General features: G+C 42.6%; 1 protein-coding gene across 1 annotated transcript; it reads left to right on the forward strand.

The window, feature by feature from the left end:
* Positions 1–4,534: 4,534 nt before the first annotated feature.
* LOC115204726 (polycystic kidney disease protein 1-like 2) lies at positions 4,535–20,198 on the forward strand. Its single transcript, XM_029770446.1, is given in 33 exon segments — positions 4,535–4,817; positions 5,482–5,640; positions 6,684–6,824; positions 6,919–7,326; positions 7,464–7,585; positions 9,757–9,904; positions 10,626–10,774; positions 10,905–11,081; positions 11,299–11,436; positions 11,559–11,902; positions 12,071–12,191; positions 12,371–12,502; positions 12,712–12,937; positions 13,048–13,238; positions 13,355–13,585; positions 13,679–13,780; positions 13,875–14,053; positions 14,140–14,286; positions 14,384–14,583; positions 14,674–14,906; positions 15,058–15,280; positions 15,384–15,847; positions 15,946–16,042; positions 16,150–16,290; positions 16,381–16,566; positions 16,681–17,011; positions 17,178–17,311; positions 17,409–17,536; positions 17,655–17,815; positions 17,933–18,143; positions 18,352–18,453; positions 18,537–18,668; positions 19,774–20,198. Coding segments are annotated over 33 exon segments (6,303 nt in total). The 3' UTR covers positions 19,936–20,198.
* Positions 20,199–21,949: the final 1,751 nt, after the last annotated feature.

Raw genomic sequence — 21,949 nt, forward strand, 5'->3', positions numbered from 1 at the left:
CCTGAGACAGTGTTTTCCACCAGCATCAACAGAACACTAAATTATGGAATTTCTAGAGGAAGATTGGTGTCACCTCTCTCCAAAAGAGATCCAGTGTCACTGTAAATTATTTGCAATCAGTGCATCAATCAATCAATTAATTTTCTTGCACTGGTAATTGCGTCCTTCTGAGCCAAGGAGTAGACATGAAAATAGAAGGAAATTACGTATCAGTAGGAGTGGCCCAGTTTTACTGAGGGGCCAATTTAGCCAGAGGCTCTTTTAGCGAGAGGCCAGACTCCCAGTCTCCAGCAGGACGCTAATCCGGTGGCTACATTATGGAATTAGTTCATGAGCCAGACCCCCAAATTTGGTCTGTCAGGCTCACTGGAGGCGACGATGAGTCCTAGCGATTTTGGAAAATGTGTGATAGCAGTGCAGCAATTGGAGCTTTCTCCAATAATAACTCTTTCTTTCATTCCTCAATCCCATACAATTTTCCCATTTGGGTTTTACACTATGACAGATAATGCTAGTATACAAGTTATTGCTCACATATAAGCTTTAATTATATATCATTGGAAAGATTCACAGCTATCCATCAGACACATTTTTGAATGTTCAGGTCAACAGAAGTTTAACCTTTGACCTTTAGGGTACATATCAGAATTACCTGTATAAATTGCTTTTAAAAAGAAACCCTGACACATTTTAAACTTTGTTTGACAAGTGGTTCTGAAAGGTCATTATCTTTCAAATTATATATAATATAACTAACTTTGAAAGCACTCGCTACAACTATTGTTTAATAATCACCCATATTATGCTATTGACATTAGAATGTTGGAAGCTTAGCCATATACTTCCATGTAGTGGGTCAACTGTGTTTTTGAATTGTAACTTTGGTGATAGAGGCACCAAATTTCACACACACACACAGCTAGAACAGGGTTTTAAACTGATGTGTAGATACAGGACCATCTGAGGATTCAGGCATTAACCCCACAGATTTTTTTCTCTCTCAATATGGCCATCAAATAACTCATTGGGGATAAATTTCACAAATCTACAAGATCTACAAATCTTTTCTAGGTGTGTATGTTTCATTTGGTGCCTCTATCACCAAAGTTACTATCCAAAAACATAGTTGGTAGAAGCTCTGTTGACCTGAACATACCGAAAATGTGTCTGATGGATAACTGTAAATTGTCGCTTTCCAATGATATATCAAGGACATATATCATATAGTTCTGAAAGAGCTGCAAAATCTGGACCCCTACAAATCAGCCGGGCTAGACAATCTGGACCCTTTCTTTCTAAAATTATCTGCCGAAATTGTTGCAACCCCTACTACTAGCCTGTTCAACCTCTCTTTCGTGTCGTCTAAGGTTCCAAAAGGTTGGAAAGCAGCTGCTGTCATCCCCCTCTTCAAAGGAGGGGACACTCTTGACCCAAACTGCTACAGACCTATATCTATCCTACCCTGCCTTTCTAGCCTGTTGTCCGGGCCTCTGGTAGTCTCTATGGGGGTGCCACAGGGTTCAATTCTTGGGCCAACTCTTTTCTCTGTATACATCAATGATGTCGCTCTTGCTGCTGGTGAGTCTCTGATCTACCTCTACGCAGACGACACCGTTCTGTATACTTCTGGCCCTTCTTTGGACACTGTGCTAACAACCCTCCAGACGAGCTTCAATGCCATACAACTCTCCTTCCGTGGCCTCCAACTGCTCTTAAATACAAGTAAAACTAAATGGATGCTCTTCAACCGATCGCTGCCCGCACCTGCCCGCCCGTCCAGCATCACTACTCTAGACGGTTCTGACTTAGAATATGTGGACAACTACAAATACCTAGGTGTCTGGTTAGACTGTAAGCTCTCCTTCCAGACTCACATCAAACATCTCCAATCCAAAGTTAAATCTAGAATTGGCTTCCTATTTCGCAACAAAGAATCCTTCACTCATGCTGCCAAACATACCCTCGTAAAACTGACCATCCTACCGATCCTCGACTTCGGCGATGTATTTACAAAATAGCCTCCAATACCCTACTCAATAAACTGGATGCAGTCTATCACAGTGCCATCCATTTTGTCACCAAAGCCCCATATACTACCCACCACTGCGACCTGTACGCTCTCGTTGGCTGGCCCTCGCTTCATACTCGTCGCCAAACCCACTGGCTCCAGGTCATCTACAAGACCCTGCTAGGTAAAGTCCCCCCTTATCTCAGCTCACTGGTCACCATAGCAGCACCCACCTGTAGCACGCGCTCCAGCAGGTATATCTCTCTGGTCACCCCCAAAGCCAATTACTCCTTTGGCCGTCTCTCCTTCCAGTTGTCTGCTGCCAATGACTGGAACGAACTACAAAAATCTCTGAAACTGGAAACACTTATCTCCCTCACTAGCTTTAAGCACCAGCTGTCAGAGCAGCTCACAGATCACTGCACCTGTACATAGCCCATCTATAATTTAGCCCAAACAACTACCTCTTCCCCTACTGTATTTATTTATTTTTTTATTTTGCACTTTCTTCCAATACAAATCTACCATTCCAGTATTTTACTTGCTATATTGTATTTACTTTGCCACCATGGCCTTTTTTGCCTTTACCTCCCTTATCTCACCTCATTTGCTCACATTATATATAGATGTATTTTTCTACTGTATTATTGACTGTAAGTTTGTTTTACTCCATGTGTAACTCTGTGTTGTTGCATGTGTCAAACTGCTTTGCTTTATCTTGGCCAGGTCGCAATTTTAAATGAGAACTTGTTCTCAATTTGCCTACCTGGTTAAATAAAGGTGAAAAAATTAAATAAAAATATGATTAAATGGTATACGTGACCAATAACTTCTTGTATACTGGCATGGTTTGTCAAAGGGTAAAATCCCTATGGGAAAATGTATGGGATGGAGGGATGAAAGAAAGTGATAACCGGAGAAAGCTCCAATTGCTGCACTGCTATCACACATTTTCCAACTCTAGGGACATAGACCTTTAAAGAAATCACTATGAGACATCGTCACCCCAAGTGAGCCCCAAGTGAGCCCGACCGACCCCTCATGGACTATTATGCACACTCCATACAAAAGTGCACGCACGCACACACATGCCTTTTCAACTATGCTTGCAAAAGAGAAATTGTTGTGAAACTTACTGTTATCTAAATGCCAATTCTGTGCAAAATGATCACGCAATTCTTTCAAACACGGATCATGTCCATTATCTTTAAACACACGATAAGGCCACACACATTCAGGCATCTGGGAACAACACATTTAATATGTTCTGTTTATTATTATCTCAGTGCAATTATTGTTGCCTATTAAGCATCATGTTAACATGATGTAAGGCAACTTGAGTTTAATCCCAAAAACTCCTTGGAGTTTATAAAATGTATCCAAATGGAAAATGCATTAATCCACCATGGCCTGGATTCTCTTTAGTCAATTGGAAAATGTAGAGCAGGCCTATACTTGGGACCTAAGTTTATTTGCCTTTATCTGTGCACATACTTAGCTATATGTGTTTATGGTTTTACAGAGGTAAATTCTACTATCACTGATTACCACATAGTACAGCTGGTCTAGAGCAGGGTTTCCCAAACTCAGTCCTAGGGCCCCCCCATGGGTGCACATTTTGGTTTTTTCCCTACCACCACACAGCTGAATCAAATAACCAACTCATCGTCAAGCTTTGATTATTTGAGTCAGCTGAGTATTGCTAGGGCAAAATCCAAAACGTACACCCAGGGGGGCCCCAGGACCGAGTTTGGGAAGCGCTGGTCTAGAGTCCCATATACGCCAACATTCTTTCATTAGATTACATTTTCATACACAATAGAAACAAGGGAGCTAAAACTGAATAAACACCAAATGACATGATACTGACTTACACGCAGCTCCTAAAAAGAGACATGTTCTTATTAGTCAAAGCAGACAGAAGACTTGTCAAGTTCACCACACTAACACATGCATTTTCCTTTACAACTGAGGATGTCAAAAGTCCAGAAGAGTTGGACATGACTGTCAGGAGACACGGCCACTGTCTGGGTCAGTGGTTGATTTTAAAAGTCCTCTTACAGTTCACAGCAGTATCAATGTTGATCAATAAAATTCTTGGCCCTGTAAAGTTTAATATGTGGTATAAATATAAAGAGTCTCTGTATTTTTTTAACTTTTATAACTCTGATGGTCTTTATCTGGGTCATTGGTTTGTTGCTGCCAAACCTGTATAAAGTTGATCTACACCTGCAAGCTGCAGTGTGTTACATCAATGGTAGCCTTCAGAGGCACCCATTATTACTGTTGACACAGGGTCCTTCCCTGAGGACCTTATTGCAGACCATTCACTATATCCCTGTGGTCTGTTGATTTGTACACAATGATTATGTCCATTAGAACTTCACAAAGGAAGTGCAGTCAGCCATAACAGGTCATTCTGTAATGTTAGGCCCCTTTAAAGACAGCATGTCACCAGGCTGCCTGTAACAGTGCACATGTGAAGGGGTGAAGATGGACAGCACTAATCTCTCTGTATTGCTCTTGATGGCTCTCCTCTTAAGCCTGTCTTGTGCTGAGGATGAGATAGCACCTCTATTCTGCCCAGAGTACCAAGAGGGTTTTGACGGCTCGTGTTATGAGTTTGTGGCTCTACCGCGTTCCTTCCTCAGTGCACAGGGCTGGTGTGAGAGGGGTGGTGGACACCTGGCCTTCATTCTAAATATCGATACACAGCAGTTCCTACAGAAGCACCTGCAGCCGGAGCAGGACTGGTGGCTGGGTCTGGCACCTGCCTCCCCGAACCTAACACTGGACTCTGCTGCTGAAGGTAAGAGAGCAGCCCAGGCAACTAAAGTGGGCATTATTTGATGACACTAATGCATTAGATCCTTTGATCATGCAAAGGATCTCAAAGGGTGGGAGTAGAGTGCATTGTATTCAGTTGAGCAGAAATTGTACAGAAAACCGTTACATTTCCACTGCTGTCTCCCAACCTAAGACTATGATGCTGGGCTTGTTGACTCTCACGTCAGCTGGCCTCTTGCTGGGAGATTTATAATGTATTAATCTCGCACCATTGCTAGGAGACCATGCCACATTTAGATATATCCTTTTAGCAGCTAATGAGGTACACCTGTCATTCAATAGGTTATGCTGTCCAGTCCTTTGATTTAAAGCAGTCTTTTTAATTCCCCACACGAAGGACCAAACTTTATCACCTAATAGCGTTGTTTCCTTTCCTTCCTGCTTCTTTACATATTTTATTAATGCCTCTGACATCCCTCATGAGAACACAAGCTATCATAGTATTTATCAAATTAACTAGATAGTACACAGTAAGCATGTCAGGTCGAACAGGTGGGACATCTAATATTGTGGGAAAATAATACTTTATTTCCTCTACTTTGAAGAGCAGGTGTTCCTAATGTTTTGTACCCTCAGTGTATATAGCATATAATACTTTCATTGGTGTTTGTGCTGTACATCCTCAGGTCCTCTCTCCTGGCTTGATGGCTCTGATGTCAGCTACTCTAACTGGGTGAACGACCCTGATCCAGGGGCTGGCTGTGGTCACATGCTGAGGAGCTCAGGGTTTCAGTGGGAGGCAACAAGCAACTGTGGCCAGGAGCTGCTCTTCATCTGCCAATTTGGTTTGTATTTGATGCGTGTGTGTGTGTGTGAGGCAGAGAGCGAGGAGTGCAGCTGGATAGAACTGTTAATATTGTAAAACAAACACAGCTGCAGCAAAGGAGGGAAATACACAAAAACAAAGTTCCACTTGAGGAAGGAGCTATTGTATAATCAACATAAAAGATGTCTTTATCACACAGGAAACCACAGTAGCTGAATAAAAGCAAAGCCACTGAATATACCCTTTCAATTGAAATGACATGCTTTGGTTGTAAAAACAATACAAATAAATGGAAATACAAGGTAGGAAATATTGACCTTTGCATTTAAAGTATTGCACTGTTTGTGCTCCTAAGCTAGTGTTTCATGCATGAATGGCAGACATTTAGAGTAGGCATTGTAATAATGATCCTCTATCTTAACCATGTGTACTGATACCCCTCCCATAAATGTAATGGCTTTTATACAACTCAATTCTAAAAAGGAAGACAGCCTAATGATGAAAACGATAATGATAATTTCACATAATTTACATTATTAGTAGCACTTTCTGTAGTGACAAAAACAGGCCTACAGTATATGCCCCTTATTATCTACACAGCTTATACGCTCTGTTACAGTATGTACTATGTAAAGTGATTTTCCTCTCCCTCAGTATATAGGAAGCAGTGGCTGCTGTGTGGCCTTCAGACAGTACCTGTACTACATGCTTCTCTGCTTGATTCTAATCTCTCTCCCTCTTATCAGTTGGATTACACAACAACTAATCTTTAGTCGACCACAATGTGAAAAATGGCACCACATCATCAGCCAATGAACTTTAGTTGTCCCTCAGACACATTCTAATAATACAGCAACACACATGAGAAAATATTCAATTCAAATGCAGAATGCAATGTGATGCATTTAAAATTAAACTAAACATAAATACCCAAGTAGGCCATTAACTTTGTTCTAGTTTGGTACATTTCAGATCTTGTATTTGAACACATTGGCAAGCTTGAGCGGAGACTAGCACCTAGTACACAGTCATATTCATCACCCAGCTGTCTCTGATCCACAGTCCAGAAAAACATCATCCTTCAGAAGCCCATCGGGGAGTTTGGTGTCATCAAGTGTTATAGCATGAACCAATCAATAGATGGTGCAAACTGCAAGGTCCTGTACGGAAGCCCCCTTCAAATCCAGGTAGAAGTAGAAGCTGGTAAGTAAAACCAACATGAGCAGAAATAAAAGCATCTGGTCTTACATTTCCGAGTACAAATCTTGGTAGAATGAGACAACTTTGCTATCTACAGGTACGAATGTGACCTACAAAATCCACCGTGGTGAGATGTTGGTGGCCAATTCATCAGCAGTCAGAGGAATCGTCCCCCACAACATCACAGTGGGACCAGAGGTGGAGAAACAGCTGGGCTCTGGCTGCCACCAGCTGACCCTGCATGCCTCTAACGGGGTCTCGGTCTTGGGCGTGTCCACTGAGCTGCAGGTGTGTCTGCTGGAGCCTGTGGAGGGCCTGCTGGGATCAGTGATGGCTGAGGAGGGGGAGTGTCCAGACTCAGACCTCTATGTTAGTGTCTCCCTGGACCGGGGAGCCCCGGTGCAGCTTCTCTTCCAGGTGTCTGGAGCCAACGACAGCATCTCCGAGACCAGAGACATGCAAAACAGCAGCATGCAGGTTTACAATATCTCAACCACTATCCAAGGTACCTAACCTATCTACTCAAACTGTCATCCAACAAACCTTACTCAGAGATTAAAACAGTGATTGATGAAGATACCTTTTTTTAAATTCTTTATTATACTCTTGCTTATATTATTCATATCAACTGTTTTGTTACAGGATTTTTGCAAGTGAAAGTCAGGGCCTGGAATGTCTTCTCACACATGGATGTGAATGTGGGGAACACAACAGTTGTTTGTCACAACAGTTCTGACCTCAGGCAGAATGGCTACGCAAACACAGTATGTGAAATAGCTAAGAATTCCAAAAAATGTATATATTCCTCTTTAACCTTTAACAGGTAGCACCTTTTTCACTAATGGGAAGGTAATTATTTTCCTGCAGTTTTTCTTCACATATTTGTTTTCATCCCCAGACAGAAAAGCATATGAGAGTTCGCCGAGAAAATAACTTGAAAATCACTGCCATTCCAGAAACTGCCAGTCAAGACACTGAAAGTGTCAAACTTGAGGTAACTGGCTTAGCAGGACTATCTCATGGAAAGCAGAGCAAATTTGAATGGGAATGCAGTAAGTACCAGTTAAAGGCTTTAAGCCACAGGGCTGTTGAAGAGAACCCTCTCACCTCACCCTATTACAGAATAAAATGAAATACAATGACTGTGAACTTTGTTACGGAAAATGGAAGTTATAAAACAATCTCAATCGTTTTTTTCTTTGTTTACTCAGTGTTGTCTGTCATTTTTTACAGCATGGCCTTATGGTGGTGTTTTCTAACCATTTTCCCTTTCTAATTCCAATAGAAGAAGACTGTAAGGGTAAAGGGAAATGCAACGACAAAACATCAGACAAGACTCGTTTGATTGAAAAAGACTGTCTTCCAAACCCATTTGAGTTTTTTGAATACACTTTTTCTGTGAAGAAATGGAGTGGCAATGGAAAATGGGTTGACTGGATTTCAACATCCCGATGCGTCACGGTTACTCCAACAAAATTAGCCAACTTTAGAATTCGGTAATATGGGGATAGGCTTAAAATAGTGAAGTTAATAGAATTTAACAAAGTCATGCTATTTTATTTCATGACATGATAACTCCTATCAGTATCATTATAAAAACAGGCAATGACAATATTATAAAAATTGCTGTTTAAATATCCTATAAGCCTATTAATAATTCATAATCATCCTCAGAGAAGTACAGGTAACTGCCAAAATAAAGGAAACACCAACATAAAGTGTCTTAATAGGGTGTTGGGCCACCAGAACGGTTTCAATGCACCTTGCATAGATTCTACAAGTGCCTGGATCTCTACTGGAGGGAGGTGACACTAATCTTCCTCTAGAAATTCCTTAATTTAGTGTTTTTTTGATGCTGGTGGAAAACGCTGTTTCATGCACCACTCCAGAATCTCCAATACGTCTGCAATTGTGTTGCGATCTGGTGACTGAGACAAACACACACCTTAATCCCCCTATGCTCCTTTGAGAGACCTCACTGACATCTCTTCATCCAGCCATGGTAGCCAAAATAATCATAATAACTGGACATTTTTATACATGACCCTAAGTATGAGGGAATAATAATAATTGCATAATTAACTCAGGAACAACACCTGTGTGGAAGGACCGGCTTTCAATATAATTTGTATCCCTCATTTACTCAAGTGTTTCCTTTATTTTGGCAGTTACGTGTATGTTGGACATCATAAGGCTTTTGAACTGGCCTAAGCATGCTGTAATTACATTGATAATATCGTTGCATTAAATAATATCGTTGCATTAAATGCCCAATAATTACATAATAATGTATGTATTGCTTTGTTATTACAAAGGTAAACTGTTTCTGGTACAACACGGTTCCTATTTCCATTTGTATGATAACAATAACTGCTGAACTCCATTGCTATGTATTTACGAAGCAATAATCAAGTTACTATGTTACAAAATGTGAATTCAATGTTTTTGAGATCTATTTTATGCTGAAAACATACCTATATTCTTTCAGTTGCCAGGATAATTGTAATATAATGGATGTAAAAAAAGACGTCACATTCAAATTGGACTGTAACTCCAGTTGCCCAAAGGTAATTTGGCATATTGAGGACCCAAACCCTTCAACAGTAAGTTTGAGATTCTTTTATTGTTGCATGCTGAATGCAATCATATGTTTCATTGGTTTCAAATCAAATTGTATTTGTCACATACACGTGTTTAGAAGATGTTATTGTGGGTGTAGCAAAGTGCTTGTTTTCATGTGTGAATGAGTTTCGTTGGAGTGCATGAATCAATTTATTGACTAACCCATGCTGTCTAATTTGGAGTTGACATATTCTAGATACATTTTTAAAAAAGATTCATAAACACATTACTTGTGGACTGCATGTGATTGACTATACAATAGCCAGAGTTCAGCGTACATGAGGACAACATTTTGAATTCTGTGGTCTTCTAGGGTGCCCTGCAAAACTGTTACAACAACGCAGGGAAAAAGCCACTTAAGGAAAGAATAGATCAAGATGGTGAGAAAGAGTACAAAGTGAGCAACAACTACCTGAAAGAAGCTTCAGATATGTTTCAGAATCTCCATGTGATAGTTTATGGTGAGTACTGTATCTATTCCTTGTATTCAATTCCAAAAGAACTTACTATAAGTACAGGCTAAATGTTTGGTTAACACAGTTGATAACAGGATGTCCTTCAGATATGTTGAACTTGCATCAAACTGTTCTTTAGCGTATTGACAGAAAGAAAGTGCAAAAAAAATTGTCATATTTAGACATTTTCCGACTGATCAATTAGTCATCCCCATTTTTGTTTGAGATATTTATAGGAGCTTAGTTTGGATTGATTCATCCTCAGAAAGTATGGAACTAATGTAACATATTCACAAGTGGAAATAAGATATCAATATCCTTTTATATCACCGTTCTTTAGATAAGGAAACTTTTGAATATGCCAGGTACACCCTTCAGATACCAGGTGTTACGACTCCTGCACCTGCTGATACTACGCCACCTGTAACCGCTGCTCCGGCTATCACCTTAAGTCCCCCTTCATGTAGTATTTTCCCTCCGAATGGCACCGTTCTGGATCCTTTCAATATCACCTGTACAACACCTACATCCTGCACAAACGGCTGCAAATATTGTTTTAAAACTGACCAAGGTGAGTATCCCTCTTTGCCAGTGTTGTATATTTCAGGAGACCTTCTCCCATAAAAGAAGTTTAGCACCAGAGCTAGATTAAGATCAAAATGCCATATTGATTTAGTTTTAAAAAATGATCAATGTAATCAGATAGTTTTTCTTCTTTATCTTTCAGGTAACCATCTGCGCTGCAGTTCTGTAAATAAAGTAACGTTACTCTTCCTACCTGTTGGGGAGATAAGCAGTAACTACATGCTGTCGGTAGAAGTGACTGTTACAGAATTGAACACAAAGACCCGTGGAAGTACCACAATCACCACTGAGGTTTGTTATTACCAAACAAAAATAAATAATCAATTATATAATTTAATGTATGGGCTCTGTCTTGCCTTTCGTCTCCATAGTTCACATCCATTTAGTAATTGGAGCACTCATTTAGTTGTTATCCCCCAAGGTGCGGCCAGCCAAGTCCGGTACTCCAGTGCAGGAGCTCCAATCTGCAGTGGCGGACACAGTGGCTAATCTAGGGCAGCAGGGGATGCTCTCTGGAGAGACCCTTGGACAGATGTTCAAGTCTGTGTCGGACATACTGAATAAAGGCTCCAGTGAGGAAAAGAATAACAGGATGAAGGTATAAGGAGTGTGTGTGTGGGTGGGGGGGGGGTACTAAATGAATATGAACTTTAAGACAAAAATAGTGGTATGTTTACGTTGAGTTTACAAGACAGATGATAGTGAGGTATCCTGATTGATTAATCCAGATGGAGATTATGCAATTGGCGTACATGTAAAAGGTCCAGGTTAAGGGCTTTAAACATCATTCTTCAATGTTGGTATGTCTCCTTAAGCTGCGAGAACAGATGCTAATGAATATAACTGAAGCACTGGAGAACAGCTCCAGCAGCACTCTTCAGAAAATGCAGCTGACGGCCAGAGCTGTGGCAGGACTCACCAAGAGGGGTGATGAGCTTAGTCCCGATGCTCAGGTACACTTGGATAGCCCCCCATGGAAGCAGGGTAGCATGGAGTAATTCACACAAATACATAGGCCTATTGGTCAAAATGTGCCCAGAATAAAGACTTAATTTCAGATGGTCTATTTTTCCAGCTTGAAGCTAGCTTCCTGGTGGCAAACCTCAGCTCTTCCCTCCTCTCCATGAACGTCAGTGAGCATGGTGGAGAAGAGGAGATGGTGCAGGCAGCTACACCAATTGTAGAGGCAGCCAGCAATATCCTGGATGTTTCCTCAAACGTGAGCACATATTTACCTTCACTTAGTCTAATGACAGTAATGAAGCAGCCTTACTGAAGAGTTTGTCTTTCACAGAGAGAAGTCTCTGATTTACTTCTCAAGGGCATGGACAGTGTGCAGAGTGCACTGTTGAATGGGAAGAAGGTTGATGAAGCTCCTGTGATTGTCAACAGCTCTCAGATCACTGTGTTTGTGAACAGGTAAGAAGAATGTAGGCAGAGGACATAAGAAAAGGAACTGTAGTTTTAAAAAGCAACAATTGTGACACATCAGATATATTTGAATTGCTGTTACAATACAATGTCTGCAAGACATTGCAACTGTTACGTAGCATCAATATTGAGTGACAGCATATCATGCCCTCTCAGAGTGTCAACAGAAACTATTCAGATGCAGTCTATAAGCAACCCAATAAGCTCCTCTGCAAGCTTTTCCTTCCCTCACCTGGGTGCTGATGTCCTGTCTCCAGATGAACCAGTGGATGTGAGAGTAAGTGCATGTGGGACTATATAATGTATGTATGTATTATCATGAGTCAGTATGCATGAAAGGTATTTTCATTGTGAAGAGAGATATTTGTCTTTTTGTACCTGTTAGTTTTGTTGATGAATAATTAGGTATGGTTTTTAAACCCTCTCTCTTGATTCACTATTTCCCACTTGTTACAGATGCTGAGTTTGAAGAAGAACCCATTTTCATGGAGCGAGGAGAACAATATTACCGGCACTGTGGGGTCTGTCTCCCTGACCAGAGGAAATGGTTCTGTCATCCCCATAGAGAACCTATCTGAGGAGATTGAGGTCAGAGTGCTGCAAACCCCTTCACTATTCTATGTCATTTGAGAGTGTAACAACTCTACTGTTGCCTTAATAATACCATATTAAATTAAAGATATAAGATTGCAGATCCTGGATCAGATATCAGTGGCGAATGACATCCTGTTGTATATAATAAATGATATACCCATAATCTCTTCTTTGAAAAACATAATCTCTTCTTTGACGCTCAGATCTTCTTGCCAAGGCCTGAAGGAGGGCAAGCAAACAGCACAATACTCTACTTGGGAAACTATAGCACACTGATGGTCGACGTCTCTTCACCTGATGTAACACTGGTGCTGAAGATAAAGCCATCGAAGGACATAACCTTTCAACTGTTCCTGGGGTATAAAGACTACCCAAACGATGAGCAATACGTAGCCAAGACTCAGATGCCTCACCAGAGCAACACGCAAGGTGATGTACCTCCTGAACGTACATATGAATCACGTAGACATAACAATTGTGAAGCATGATGAACGGATAACATTTCACGTTTAGAAACTGTGTGTGTGTTTTGGGTACAGAGGAGAAATACACCTGGGTCCTGGGCCCCAATGATTTGACAGGAAAAGTTGGGCTGCACTACCTTGTTGTGAGGCCCATTGTGGAAGCAGGGGTTAAATCCGTCAATGCCACTGTGACTGTCACCTCCATTGCTGCTCAGTGCAAATATTGGAACGAAACCTTATCCACCTGGAGTGAAGATGGCTGCAGGGTGAGTGAAACAAGTACAACACAACACCTTACGATAAAACAAAGGCACATTGCAGCATCCCTGCAATCCTTGACCAGGCCATAATGAAATACATAAACCAACTGTGATCTCCTTAGGTTGGTCCTTTAACCACGCTATTGGCCACCCAGTGCTTATGTACGCACTTGACCTTCTTCGGGAACTCTTTCTTCATCATGCCCAACCTCGTTGATGTGTCACGTACGGCTGAGCTCTTTGGCACCTTCGCCCAAAATCCTGTGGTGGTGTGCTTTATTGGTTCCATCTTTGTTGCTTACGTATTGGTGGTCATATGGGCACGCAGGAAGGACATCCAGGACATAGCCAAGGTCTGCCTTGAAAAACCACTGCTACCATTTTATCATCTTTGCTGTTGAACTTGCTGTTGATGCAGTTTTACCTTCAAGTGTTACTTCTTGTAGGTGAAGGTGACATTGTTGGACGATAATGACCCCTTGGCTGAATACCGTTACATGCTGAATATCAGCACTGGGCATCGGCGTGGTGCTTCCACCTCCTCTCAGGTCAGTACCAACAGTTTCCACTGCTGCAGGACATAATATTCTGTTCTCTGATAAAACCCCACTCAGTCACCCTGACCCTGTGTTGCTGCTGCAGGTTACTGTGACTCTGCTGGGCATTGAGGGAGAGAGTGAGCCACACCACCTCACTGACCCTGACAAGCCTGTGTTTGAGAGGGGTGCAGTGGATATGTTCTTGTTGACCACGCCCTTCTCTCTGGGGGAGCTGCAGAGCATCAGGCTGTGGCACGACAACTCAGGGAGGCACCCTGCCTGGTAGGAGAGTGGGAGGAGGGGAAAAATCCATGACCAAAGTTGAAGTGAAGATGTAGGTCTAGTTGACAATAAGAGTTTTCTTGCAGGTACATAAACAAAGTTATGGTGCAAGATGTAGAGACAGGACAGAAGTGGCACTTCCTGTGTAACTCATGGCTGGCCATAGATATGAGTGAGTGCACTCTGGATAAAGTCTTCCCTGTAGCCACGGAGATGGATTTGAAGAAATTCAGGTGAGAAGAAACTTGAATGCACCTTGGAATGGTAACATATTAATAAAAATATAATTGTCCATTATGGTACAAGCTTCCTATACCGTATATTCTGCAGTAATATGTTCTTCATGAGGACGGCAAAGGATTTCCGTGATGGCCACATCTGGTTTTCTGTGATCAGCCGGCCTCCAACGAGCACCTTCACATGTGTCCAGCGAGTCTCCTGCTGTTTCTCTCTGTTGCTCTGCACCATGCTGACCAGCATCATGTTCTGGGGCATCCCTACCGACCCCTCTGAGCAGACCATGGACCTGGGTATGGACGCCTGCACAGTAATGGGGGCATTTGGAAATGGTAGGTTTTCAGAACAATAACTCGTTCTTCTTTCTCTTTCTACTCCTGTAGGTCATATCGAGTTCACCTGGCAGCAGCTGATGATTGGAGTTCAGAGTTCAATCATAATGTTTCCAATTAATCTCCTCATTGTGAGTATCTTCAGAAACACCCGCCCCCGAGAGACGAAGCCTGGAAAGCCCAAGGCAGAGGTGTCCAAGCAGGGGAAGACTGGCAGAGTGTCTCGCTCACAGCCCCCCTCCCCACAGAGGGACAGAGAACTCACACCAGACACAGTCATCAAGGTAAAATATGTCAATATATTAATATTCCAATTGAAGCCAACAGTCCCTACCATAAAAACTAATTTTAGATACTGTATGTCAGTCATGATTTGTAAGTAGACAGTTGTAAGTTTGATATTAGCAAGGCTGTTAATGTACTGTATTCTCTCAGGACGTAAAGAAGATTGCTAAGTCACTCTCCAAGGCTATGAAGAGCCCCATTCCACGCCTGGAGTTAGAGATGAAGCCTGGACAACAGACTGATATCAACACTCTGCTCTCCCTGGTGGAGGACATCATCCGGCAGCAGAACCGAGCCGGTGGGGAGTTCTACACTGATGCCTCCAAGAAAGAGGGATCGCTCATTCTCTCACTAGGGGTAACCAATCTGCAAGGTACAGCCCGAGCCTCCAGATCCTACAATGATGATCATCAGTATTGGTTAAAAATGTTAAACTCTGTCTGACCCATATATTTCCTATGCTCCTCTGCTTTCAGAGACCAGCATGTGTGGGATCCCTGAGAAGACTGGGGATGGGAGCCAGAAAAGGTGCACCAACAGCCAGTATATGTACAGGCAGCTATGCCATGTAGAGAAGGAGCTGAGCCTACTGGGACCTTCTCGCTTCCCCAACCCAGACAGCTACTGCCGGGCAGTGCAGCAGGTCCAGGGCATAAAGGGACTGCTACAGTCTTCCAGCCTGGGAGGGGACGAGCTGGCTCAAAGCCCAGGCCAAGCTGAGAGCAGTGATGGGGACAGTGGCAGTAAAAAGTGCTGTCAAGACGGGCTTCCCTGGTGGTTTGTGTTTATCGGCTGGATACTGGTGGTAGCCACCAGCGGAGTATCAGGATACTTCACCATGATGTATGGGTTGACCTATGGGAAGGACCGCTCTATAAACTGGCTCATCTCCATGGTCGTTTCTTTCTTTCAGAGCCTCCTAATCATTCAGCCGCTGAAAGTGAGAAACATCAGATTAGAACTTTCTAATTTCAATGTAAGATGCCCTGCAGCATGTATCTGTAATCTGGGTATTACTTTGTGGATTTCCTAACACAGGTGCTAGCTTTTGCAGCCTTCTTTGCTCTCGTTCTGAAGAAAGTTGATCAGGACGAATATGGGGATCCAAAAATTGAGAGGGCACTCAGAAACCCAGGTTCTTTGTTTTCCTTATTTACAGTTTTGGGAAAATTCTGTTTACTTGTACATTAGCTAGACTTTTACAACATTAAGCAGTGTAAGATGGCAAAATCTGGTCCACAGATGACCCTGATGTAGTCTGGGCTGTCAGGAGGGATAGCACATGCAGCTTCTACCAGCCCCCTCCTCCCACAGACATCGAGAGGATGAGGAACAACATGATCAAGGAGCAGAAGGTTTTCGCCCTCATCAAAGAGATTCTCAGTAAGAGGAACCGCTTTTTCATTCACTGGACTGTCATTCACTACACCTATTGGTTAGCATAAATGTTTAAGGCCTATGATTCTGTTGTAGCCTACATGGGGTTCATGTGGATGTTGCTCCTGGTGGCGTATGGTCAACGGGACCCTAACGCTTACTTCCTGGCTCAGCACATTCGGCAGAGCTTCAGCCAAGGGATCTCAGACAGCATGAGCCACGGAAATGTGTTCACCTGGGCAAATAACTCTCTCCTCAGCAACCTCTTCGGAGAGTACCCAGGTAGGATTCTCTAAAGAGGATGTTTGTTTCTTGGAGAAACATGAAGCTCCAAAATGTCCTAAATAAAGGTATAGATTGAATCCTGTGTCAACAAAAGCAAATGGTGTGTTAAAGGTTTCATCACAGATGGGAACTCCAAACTGGTTGGTAATGCCCGTCTTCGCCAGGTGAGGGTGCAGAAGAATTCCTGCCGAATCGCCCGCTCCATGCGCCAGGCTGTACCTGACTGCCATGCTCCATACTCATGGGAGGTGGAGGACACGGGCTCCTATGGGCCAGGCTGGAACCGCTCTGTGAGTGAAAACACCTCAAGGACCCTCCGCAGCCCCTGGCAGTACCAAACCCAGGCCCGACTCAGAGCCCAACCCATCTGGGGTAGTGTGGTTCTCTACAGGGGAGGGGGGTTTGTGGTGGACCTGGGCCCTGACTCACAGAACGCTAGCAGGTAAGCTCACAATTACAAATGCTTCAAATTGATCACAATTATCATGCCATAGCAAATGTATATAATGTATATAATGGAGGTTGGTTCCCCGGTCCCCAAATTCTGTAGTCCGCGCCTGTGTATCGAAGGGTGTATTTTAATTATTCCATGTATTCTGTCCCTGCAGTACCCTTCAATATCTGTTTGACAACACCTGGCTTGATTTGTTCACCCAAGCAGTCTTTGTCGAGTTCACAGTGTACAATGCCAATGTCAACCTCTTCTGCATTGTCACACTCATGCTGGAGACCACAGCTGTAGGTGAGACAGTTGTTATATCACTCGATGAATACAGCATAAAGTAAGTATTTAAAGGCATCCAAAACTCAGATTGTCAGCACCTGTCTTATTCTCTCAGGAGCGTTCCAGTTTCGCAGTGAGCTGCAGAGCGTCCGACTATACCAGTCCACCGGTGGACTCCACATCTTTGTCATGGCCTCTGAGGTCATCTATTTCCTCTTTATCTTCTACTACATGTATGTTCAGGTAAGCCTTCATTTAAATACCTTTCTTATGTGTAAAGCGTATAAAATCTGTGACACAATTGTCTAGTGCCATTGTTCTGGAATTCCTCCTGAGTCTAACTCTTCTCTTCTCCTCACAGGGAAAACTGATGAAGCAGCAGAAGTGGGCTTACTTCAAGACAAAGTGGAACCTGCTGGAGCTTGCCATCATCCTCCTGAGCTGGAGCGCACTGTCTGTCTTCATTAAGAGGACCCTGTTAGGGAACCGGGACATGGAGTACTACCACAACCATAAAGACCAGTGAGTTCACACTGGGTTGGGGTATCATGGGTTTCTGCTATTCTTTCGCTAGTCTGCTATCCCAATTGTTGGTCAGTTGCTCCTGTGCGATGTTCAACTTCTCCGCTCTCTATCCAGGTTTGCCAGTTTCCATGAGACAGCCACAGCAGATGCAGTGCTGGGGTATCTGATCGCATTCCTGGTGCTACTGGCTACAGTCAAACTGTGGCATCTGCTGAGGTTCAACCCCAAGCTACACATGATCACAGCCACACTGCAACGGGCCTGGACTGACATATCAGGCTTCCTCGTGGTCATCACCATTATGTTCCTGGCCTATTCTATTATTGTAAGGGTCTTCCTGGATAACTTTTCATTCTCCAACTTTCCCATTTGGCAGTCTCTTGCAGCAATGCATCTGTATTTCTAATAAATTGCGATGTGCTTGTTTTTGTGATAAATGTCTCTTCAATTTAACTGAATCTTTCACTTTTCACAGCTGAGTTATGATTCATTGTGCTTTGACACTAAATCTAGCATGTGATCATTGTCTGCAGTCTAATCTGATGTATGGCTGGAAGCTGTACTCATATAGGACTCTCCTGGATTCTGCTCTGACCATGGTCTGCTTGCAACTGGGCATCTTCAACTATGACGAGGTCAGTAAAGGAAAGGACAGCTCTCTAAATTACAGCTATGGTCGTGATGGCAAGTCTGTGATTGGTATCTCCTTCCAATCCAGGTTCTTGATTACAACCCGGTGCTTGGTGCGTTCCTCGTCGGCTCTTGCGTTATATTCATGACCTTTGTGGTTCTGAACCTGTTCATCTCAGTCATCATGGTGGCGTTCACTCAAGAGCAAATACACCACAAGGTACTGTGCATCATAATCATATAATATTCCGTGTTTATACAACGGATGGGTCTAATCCTGAATGCTGATTGGTTAAAACCGCATTCAAGCTGGTGTCTATTCCACAAGTTGCCACTGGCTAAATCTATGATGTTAACATGCCTATTTACTCTGTTCCACCTGAATGCGCAATCCACTGTCTCATCAGTCCAGCCAAGCAATTTGCAAACTTGATCTCCACTATAAAAAGCATCTAAACATTATCTCGCATTTCTTTTAGACTAACATTTAGTTTTCAACAGCAGAGATTTGTATAAACCTTTGTCTGTATCTCCAACATTTGAAACAGCTGTCCCATAGTAATGGAGGAGTTGGTACGAGGCAGGCAGGCAGGGCAGGGCAGGCAGGCAGGCAGGCAGGCAGGCAGGCAGCGTTTCTCATCCAGTCGAAATCATTAATCAGCTGCCGTCATTTTTATGGATAAATACAAAGAAATGTCAGTTGAAAATAGCTGAAACAAAACTAAGTTCAGCTAGGTTGCAGTCTTTCCAGCTTCAGTTTGAAGTGATTAGCTGAGTTGTTGGCTAGCTCCTCTGAACAACAGTGTCCTGACAAGTGAACACATTTCTATGCCAGGCGAAATCGTGCCTCATCAGCTCATTGTTATGGATGAATCCAAATAAATATCACTAGAAAACAGTTTAAACAAATGCAAATGCAGCTACTTTGCTGTTATTCTCCATAGTTGGCTAGCTAGCAAGCAAGGGATAAGAACGTTGCCAGCCAGTATGGCAATGGAACATTTAGAACGCAAGACTGGGTCGAGTCCATAAATACAAAACAAAAAGACTGAGCGACTAGCCGACTTGGGTAGGATGAAATAGTATGAATAAATTAATCCAAATAACGTTTTTAATTAAAATATGTCAATCATTATTTGAATATGTTGGTAACCCATTGTATAAAAGTGATAATGCCGGTTTGCCAATATATCCTCCAAACACCGGTTTCGAGGGCATTATCACTTAAATAATACAGTATCAACACCACCATTTAACAGTGACCATTGGCGACTGTAGGTGTATCAATGTAAGACCAATCAGATTTGACTGATCTTTTTTTACAGCCCTCAGAGGAGGAGGAGATAGTGGATCTGATGCTGATGAAGCTCTGCAGCTTGTTTGGGATCAAATATAAGAAAGAAGATAAAGAAGAAAGTAACAGTCCCAAGGTGAATGCCAACAATGCCTCTGTTACTAAGAAAGAACCCTCCACTATATCCTCATAGATGCTTAGTTCTCAGTAAAGATCTGCCACTCTGTATGAATTGATTTTGGAACTGCTTTCATTTATGTTGCTCAATAGGAGTATTAAAACATGTTATATCAAGACTTTTGCACCACTTGTATGGTTGCTTGTAGCTGTTTAATCAAATCTAGCAATGTTCTAACAATATGTACAGGAAATAATAATTCCTCTCTCTAACAATTCTGCTTTTTCAATATATTTAGTTCCAAACTAAATAAACAATATAAAGGGTGTTGAACCATAGCAAACTGTGTTCTTTCATCATTATAATGGGTTGCATTAAGATCAGATAAAAGGCCTGAGATGACTGTTGTGAGCTGCGCAATTCATTCATAAAAAACTACTACAGAAATGGTTTAGTGCAGTTTCTGTTTTTACTTGTAAGAGTTGGGTGCAGACCTAAGTTCAAATGCATGTGTACAGTGAGGGAAAAAAGCATTTGATCCCCTGCTGATTTTGTACGTTTGCCCACTGACAAAGAAATGATCAGTCTATAATTTTAATGGTAGGTTTATTTGAACAGTGAGAGACAGAATAACAACAAAAATATCCAGAAAAACTCATGTCAAAAATGTTATAAATTGATTTGCATTTTAATGAGGGAAATAAGTATTTGACCCCCTCTCAATCAGAAAGATTTCTGGCTCCCAGGTGTCTTCTATACAGGTAACAAGCTGAGATTAGGAGCACACTCTTAAAGGGAGTGCTCCTAATCTCAGTTTGTTACCTGTATAAAAGACACCTGTCCACAGAAGCAATCAATCAATCAGATTCCAAACTCTCCACCATGGCCAAGACCAAAGAGCTCTCCAAGGATGTCAGGGATAAGATTGTAGACCTACACAAGGCTGGAATGGGCTACAAGACCATCGCCAAGCAGCTTGGTGAGAAGGTGACAACAGTTGGTGTGATTATTCGCAAATGGAAGAAACACAAAAGAACTGTCAATCTCCCTTGGCCTGGGGCTCCATGCAAGATCTCACCTCGTGGAGTTGCAATGATCATGAGAACGGTGAGGAATCAGCCCAGAACTACACGGGAGGATCTTGTCAATGATCTCAAGGCAGCTGGGACCATAGTCATCAAGAAAACAATTGGTAACACACTACGCCGTGAAGGACTGAAATCCTGCAGCGCCCGCAAGGTCCCCTGCTCAAGAAAGCACATATACATGCCCGTCTGAAGTTTGCCAATGAACATCTGAATGATTCAGAGGACAACTGGGTGAAAGTGTTGTGGTCAGATGAGACCAAAATGGAGCTCTTTGGCATCAACTCAACTCGCCGTGTTTGGAGGAGGAGGAATGCTGCCTATGACCCCAAGAACACCATCCCCACCGTCAAACATGGAGGTGGAAACATTATGCTTTGGGGGTGGTTTTCTGCTAAGATGACAGGACAACTTCACCGCATCAAAGGGACGATGGACGGGGCCACGTACCGTCAAATCTTGGGTGAGAACCTCCTTCCCTCAGCCAGGGCATTGAAAATGGGTCATGGATGGGTATTCCAGCATGACAATGACCCAAAACACACGGCCAAGGCAACAAAGGAGTGGCTCAAGAAGAAGCACATTAAGGTCCTGGAGTGGTCTAGCCAGTCTCCAGACCTTAATCCCATAGAAAATCTGTGGAGGGAGCTGAAGGTTCAAGTTGCCAAACGTCAGCCTCGAAACCTTAATGACTTGGAGAAGATCTGCAAAGAGGAGTGGGACAAAATCCCTCCTGGGATGTGTGCAAACCTGGTGGCCAACTACAAGAAATGTCTGACCTCAGTACTTGGTGGCAAAACCCTTGTTGGCAATCACAAAGTCATGTTTGCAGAGCGGTCAAATACTTATTTCCCTCATTAAAATGCAAAACAGTTAATAATTTTCTGGATTGTTTTGTTGTTATTCTGTCTCTCACTGTTGAAATAAACCTACCATTAAAATTATAGACTGATCATTTCTTTGTCAGTGGGCAAACATACAAAATCAGCAGGGAATCAAATACT

Source organism: Salmo trutta, chromosome 12 (assembly GCF_901001165.1).
Source record: "Salmo trutta chromosome 12, fSalTru1.1, whole genome shotgun sequence".
Classification (NCBI taxonomy): domain Eukaryota; kingdom Metazoa; phylum Chordata; class Actinopteri; order Salmoniformes; family Salmonidae; genus Salmo; species Salmo trutta.